Below are 6,719 nucleotides of genomic sequence, written 5' to 3'. Positions count from 1 at the left end.
GCGGCCGCTCTTTCTTGGCAGAGCCTCGCCGCAACCCTGGACATGTCTGCTCACCCTCCCGGTGCACGGCACAGTGCTGTCGTACCTCCTGGAAGGTGAATATAGGGAGGTAACTGCCTCGGGTGGAGCCGGGGGCTGCCCTACATGCTCCAATGGCCCTGGAGGGAGGAGGCACCAGGAGTGCAAATATGTACCCGAGATGTAGCCGGGAGACACTGGCAATGGCCGCAGCCAGCCTGGCTGGGACTGTGGGCACGACCTTGCGCTACTCCTACATTATTTGCCTTTTTTTTTTTTTTTTTCCTGCTCCTTTTTAAATAGACTTTTAACAAGGAGCAAGGGAAACCAGTGGTTTTGCAGACACACCTATTTACACATGGAAAGTGATTGTGCGTGTTCAGTGTGCTGAAAGTCAGGCTTGAGGACCAATGCTTTAAAAATCCAAATGAAGAAGGTTTAAAACTCCTTTCCTTCCTTCCAAGATCAGCCTCTGTACTCTTGGAGAGCAGAGCAGCCACAAATCCTGGGGCTGGATATCTATTGCAGCTTAATTGGCTATGGAGATGTTAGTGACTATTGAAGCCAGCAAAATGTTGAAAAGTTGAACCCACTTCTGGCTTAAATGTTCCTTTTGGAGGAAAAGAAAAAAAAGCTTTGGTATCTCAAAGCAGTGTGATTTTTATGAATTAATTTATTAGCAATAAAAGGTATGAACTTGACAGAGCTAGAAATAGCCACTTGGCCATATGACCTGCAGAGGGCAAGGATACAATCCAGGGGCATGACCCAGGCCAAAAATGGAAAATTATATCACCATACAGGAGGCAAGCTGGTAACCCCTGCTCCCCATCTCCAGTGTGACTTTTGTCAAAAGTCACTGCACCATCCCCATCTATAAAAACGGAGTCTTATCTCAGCTAGTGAGAAGTCAGCCATCATATTTACAGTCTTTTGGTGGTGCTTCCCGCATACAAAATAACAAACAAAAACCAAAGCAAGCCTTGGGTGTAGAAGGCTTTAAGACCTTAAAAAAAAATAGTGGTTCCTCTTCTTGTAGTAGAAAAAATCCAAGTTTCTACCCTGGCAACCCCATTTTTTACTGGCAGAGGGATGCACACCTCCCTGGCAAGGTGGTTGCAAGTGTCTGTAGGTTCAAGAACTGAAGTAGGAACAATTTTCTACGGAGCACAGCTGCTCTCTGCTGTCTTCCTATCAAATGGCCAGGTTTCCCCAGCCAACCCCACTGCCTGCCCAGCTGAGAGCTGGGTATGCAGTAACTTTGTTTGCTAGAGAGCGTGTCTGATGACTACCCCTTGGTAAGTTTAGACAGAAGGTGTGGGGAAGGGAAGAGAGAATTTTTAAGGACCAAAACCCGTTGAGATAAGGAATCCAAACAGAGACTAGCCGGGTTGCTTGTCTGCAAATATTTGAAGAGCATGAATGCACAAGAGGAAATGAAATGACTTGGTTGGTTCCAGGTGGGCACAGGTAGAGAAGGCTGAGCCATGGGAATTACTATATGGGTTATCTAAAAATTAAATTAATACAGTTGAAATTGGGTAAAGGAGAAGGATAGCCAGAATTTAGCCTCTGTTACATTTCAGTACTTCTAGGTATGTTTGCGTCCTGAATCAGAATGGAGAGTGGAATAATAAAGGATTGAGGGGATGTTTTTTCCTTTCTGGGATTGATTTTTTTTTTAAAAAAAACTTTTTTTCCCTGACAAATAGACCCATTCAGAGCTACCCACTCTTCTTGTGAGGCAGAATACTGGTTTCTTTCCCTCCCTGCACCAGCCTCTTATGCTGAAATTTCCTCTGTTCCTGTGGCGCAGAGGCATGCTCCTGTTTTGCTGGGCTTGCTGTAAGCTGCAAGCTTTGGTAATGTTGTTCATGGATAAGCATGGTGCTCCAGCATTTGGGAAATGCCATTTTGATTAGGAATCTGTTGTTTCCCATAGGCTTTTTTAGACATACACTTGGTATGCTGTTGCTCTGTAACTCCAGTCACCCCTGGACAGGAGTGGGCACAGAGAGGGCGAACCCTTGTGCATCACCAGCGTGTTAAGGTGCGATACAGAGGAAATACAGTCAGATTTTAATCTTCATAAACTCCAGAAAAATGTGCCATAGGGTTTTTTCTGTCCTGTATCTCACATTTGAGAAGAAGCTGAGGACAGGTAACCACCCAGTATCTTCACCACAACCCTCTGCTCCTAGTGATCTGTAGTACAGCACAAAATCCATTTCCAAGCTTGATTAGCAGCAGCATGATTTATTTTGTGTAGAAAGTGATACACAAGCACCATCTAGAGGATATGAAGAAGAGGAAATGATGATGACTGTATAGCTGACTACAGTAACAGCTGACAGTCATATTATGGGGGAAAAAGTTTTCAGGTTCTCCTTGACTCTCAAAAACTGCTGCTGAAGGGGCATTAACCCCCAGGGAAACAGCAACCAGGAAAAAAAAAAAAATTACTCTGATTTCTATTCCTTCAGGGATTTGCATATTTTTGTCTGGCTCCTCCCGTTTTCCTTCACCTCTCTCCCTTTCTTGTTGATAGCAGGAAGGTGAGAGAAATGGGGAAGAACAGAATAAACCCGGAAAATGCATCATCTTCGTTTCAAAGAACCTGCGAATTCAGTGACATCAAAACCGTTCCGTATCTGTGGAAATCTTTGGGAGAAAATAACTGCCAATTAGCTAGCAGTTCTAGATACATTCTTGCTGTAGTGCACTAGAGGGAGATGAAATGGCTCTCCTGTACTGCAGCACTTTGCTAATGAGAATTAAAGCTGCTTAGCTGTATTGTAGACCCTACAGCGTGAAAGGGGATTAGCTTGCCTTCTCCTGTTCTAGATGTATGGGCTCCTACCCGCACTATTACCGTGAAAATGGAGTGACTATTAATAGCAGACTAGTGTGAGCTATGAAAGGTCCTAAATGTTTTTCTATAAGATTATTCTTTTAGAGGTTGCAGTATTTTATCTAAATGTTTAGGGAGGGAGGAGTTGCTACAAGCTGCAGCCTAGTTGGTTCCCTATAGGAAAATGCATCTGGAATTAGCCGTGATCCTGCTAATTATTTTTTTTATAAAAGCCAGAAAATGGTCAGTGCCTGAGGAGGAGGAAGATGACATGCTGCAGCAGTAACACCTGCACCTCGGGTGTGAAGTTCTGTGGCACAACAAGGCTCATCTAGGGGTGGTGTTTCAGCGCTGTAAGGAACTGGGAAGGGTGGCAGCATTTCAAAAGATGACCCAAGTCTTTCTGCCACCTCTCACTGCGTGGGCTGGGGCTGTAGCCAGTCCATTTGATTGGGGAACCTCATCCATCTGATCGTCATTTCAATCTGATGAGGAAACCTCAGTCCCCCCTTCCACATCCCAACTCCAGAGGGGAAAGCAATTCCCTCTGTTGTGAAACACCACCGCTGCTGCTGCAAGCCTTCTCCTCCGGGAAGCCACCCTCATCCTGGTGGGGACAGAGCAGCTCCTGGGGAGCAGAGCAGGACCCCAGGGGTGCATTGCCCCGTTTCACCCTTCCTGGGTGGTTTGCCAGTTGCTTCCCTTTTTTCCCCCCAATATCTGTGTATAGTGGAGGGGAGATGAGAAAGAGCTGTGAGGCAGAGCAGCACTGAGCTGCTCACAACTGCTGAGTGTGGGCGTAGGGAAGGAGAAGAGCATCCTCCAACCTGGAACACCAGGATGTGAGTGACAGCTGGGTGCTCCTTATCAGCGACCAGCATGAGCTGCTGCAGCAACAGCTGAAACCAATTTACTTGAGAAATGTGAGTTAGTGACTTTTTTTTGAAGAGCTGCAGGTGTGCAGAGAGCTTAAGGAAAAGTCAAATTTCTTTTTCTTTCTAAAGTTGCCTAGTTTTAGGGAGACACTACTGGGTAACTATTCTTGGGGTGCGATTTTACCTAGGAGCATTGAAGTGGTCTCACAGTCAAGTGGAAATCACCTCTTTCTTTAAAGAAAACTGGCATATTGTGTGAGTATGTAGAAGATCAAAGACTGGCTCGTGGAGTGCTCAAAAGAACTTCCTTCCCTCTAACTGCGGACTCACATCCACATCTGCTGCTGGGCTGGAAGCAGCTGACTTGTCGACTTACCTGGCTGCAGGGAACTTTGTGGGTAGGCTGTTTAGATGGCTGCTGGTACAGCCAACTTCTCATATAGTAAGAGAAATCCTGTATTACACCAACATATCCTTGTCTCCCATCAAACCACCTGGGACAGTACAGCCCCTATGTGGTTGGGACCAGTCTAACAAGCTGTAGTGGCAAAAATACCTCTTCTCTGCATTCACAGAATCTTAGAATGGTTTAGGTTGGAAAGGACCTTGAAGATCATTGAGTTCCAAGCCCCCTATGTGTAGGGACCCCTCCCACTAGACCAGGTTGCCCAAGGCCATGTCCAGCCTGGCCTTGAACACCTCCAGATACTCTCCCACCACTTACTTGAATCCTTGCTCGTTCAATTTCCTTCTGGCTTTGCTCCTTTCTCTTCTTCTCCTTTTCTGTTTGGCTCCGTCTCAACCTCTGTGCCACCACAGAGACTCTAAGAAAACTCTGGTAACTCTGACTGCACAGAGAGGCCATATAACATGCTTGTACACAGTTGATCTTCTTGATCAATGTCCAAGCAGAGGCTGTCGGCACGCTGCCAGCAGACCCTAGAATGGTCTGTGAATATCATCTATGGGATGCAGGGGAGATGACTGAGAAAAGCAAAGTGATTATATGAAAATCTTCAACCCAGCTTAAACTTCTGCACCCACTGGAAAGTGGCTAGAGTAGTTCACAAACCAAAACCGGTCTTGTGGGCCAGTGAAAACCACTGCTTTACACTGACACTGGTTTCCTTTTACTGTGACTCTTGAAAAATCAGAGAAGTCTGATCTGTGGCAGCTATACAGATTTACACCACTGCGTGGAGCCAAATGTCTTTTGAGCAGCTCTACAGCTACTGGATCTGTCCTGTGAGGATGCGACACAGATCCTTGTGAGTTAAACTCCAGGGTGGTGAGGTGCTGTTGTGTCTTAGTGTGTCCTGTGTTGTTGTGTCTCCTGGTTCAGTAGATGGCCTTCTTGCCTGTGAAATAATTCAGCAGTACTTAATGAATCGAAACAGTGGAGCAAAACCATCCTCTGGTGTCATACTGTGTCCTGCTAGAGCTCCAGCACAGCTGTGCTGGAGACCTTGGCTAATGGCGTACCAGTAATTGAGTGCACACAGCATGTACCAGTTCTGTTCAGAGAGCACTTACAGCACATAACATTAATTGCACTGCTTCCAGTTCTCTGTGTGTGATTGATTTCCCACGTGCCTCAATATTCTGCTAAAAATACCATTATTCTCTTTATTAAGAGAGCCCCTCTGACCGTAAGGAAGAGGAAGACACCTTCAAAGCAGAATGAAGCTGGTCTGCATCTGGCCAGGTTAGGACAACCTCATGGCCAGCATCAGGACTGCTCCCTTGGATGGCCATGATCTACACAGATGTTGCTGGCTGGTGTGGCTCATACCACTCTCATATTTAACTTCAAAAAGAGTTTGGGACCTCCTTTGCTACCTTGTGAATTGAATGGGCAATGCTTATCTTGTTTTCCTATTTACCAGCAATGACTTCTCACGTAACTGTGTGAGTAGGACCTGTGCTGAGTATAGGCAGAAGAATCATAAGTGGCTGAAGTCCAAAACCACCAAGCAAATGGACAATGTCAAGGCACCATGTGTCAGCAATGACAAAAACCTTCCGATTTGTAGTTTTCAAGGAAAACTTCCCACCACATCTCAGCAAGTGGTACAGCTGGGTATTTTATGGTTCCTTGGGCATTTTTCAAACACTAATATTCATATTAGTCGGAGAGGATGGCTCCAAACAACTGTTTATTGCATCCAGGGCTTAGGATATGACCCACAAAAGGAGGTGTCTCTCCTTCCAAGGCAGCTGGACAGCCAGCGCAGGCGGTGGGTGCAGCACTAAGGGCTATCAGCCTCTGCGCTGCCGTCTGGGGAATGCTGCCGGGCGCCCAGCACGTCCTGAGTCAGACCTGAAATATGAAACAAATGGTTTGAATTCTCCCTTGGAGGGATGCCGCGCTTCGCGGGTGCCAGCAGCAGCATTTCAGCTATCCTTGGCAGCAGCTCACTACTGAAACGGAGACACTCATTTTCCTGTACTGCTGGGTGGGGGTGCACTTTTGAAGGGGGTACTCGCTGCGGGCGTTTTGGGCTCTATAGGGGGCTGTGGGATGGATTCCTGACAGCGGTGGCAGCAATATGTGCTGTGGTTACCGCTGGCAAATTAAGCTGTAAGTGATTTCTATTACGTGCAGTGTTCAAAATTGTAACAGGATGACAATACAGCGCACATAGGTGCCATATTAGTTTTCGAACCATATTAGTTTTCTCCCTTATTTGACTTTTTTTTTCTAAGTTTACAGATTTGGACACGGATCCTTGCGGTTTTTATGCAAGAAATATTGATTTTTTTTTTTTTATATTTTTTTTAATTGATGAATACATGTGGCGATACGGGAGCCGGGACTGGTGCAGGCGTGCAGCCGATGAGGTGCCCAGCCGCGAGGGAGATGCGCTTCCCTTCGGGTCCATGGGGAACAGAGGTGAAGACCAGGGACGGGGGAGGGAATCTTCACCCGTGACTCGGAGTGGGTGAGGGTCTGCGCGGGGCTGAGCACTGGCGGC

General features: G+C 46.5%; 2 protein-coding genes across 2 annotated transcripts in view; one reads left to right on the top strand and one right to left on the bottom strand.

The window, feature by feature from the left end:
• CAPN8 (calpain 8) overlaps positions 1–5,499 on the bottom strand; it is a 36,207-nt gene extending 30,708 nt beyond the window's left edge. Inside the window, exons 1-2 of the mRNA XM_009894337.1 lie at positions 5,393–5,499; positions 55–158 (exon numbers count right to left, since the gene is read on the bottom strand). Of these exons, the coding sequence (XP_009892639.1) occupies positions 55–158; positions 5,393–5,499 (211 nt within the window). The remainder of the gene's footprint in view (positions 1–54; positions 159–5,392) is intronic.
• A 229-nt stretch (positions 5,500–5,728) lies between these two features.
• Positions 5,729–6,719, top strand: part of CAPN2 (calpain 2, (m/II) large subunit) — a 28,953-nt gene continuing 27,962 nt past the window's right edge. The window contains exon 1 of the mRNA XM_009894336.1: positions 5,729–5,824. Within this exon, the coding sequence (XP_009892638.1) occupies positions 5,729–5,824 (96 nt within the window). The remainder of the gene's footprint in view (positions 5,825–6,719) is intronic.

This window comes from Charadrius vociferus, unplaced genomic scaffold, assembly GCF_000708025.1.
Source record: "Charadrius vociferus isolate BGI_N301 unplaced genomic scaffold, ASM70802v2 scaffold261, whole genome shotgun sequence".
Taxonomy (NCBI): domain Eukaryota; kingdom Metazoa; phylum Chordata; class Aves; order Charadriiformes; family Charadriidae; genus Charadrius; species Charadrius vociferus.
Note: the sequence above shows the minus strand (reverse complement) of the source record. Positions and strands in the feature narration are given on the sequence as shown.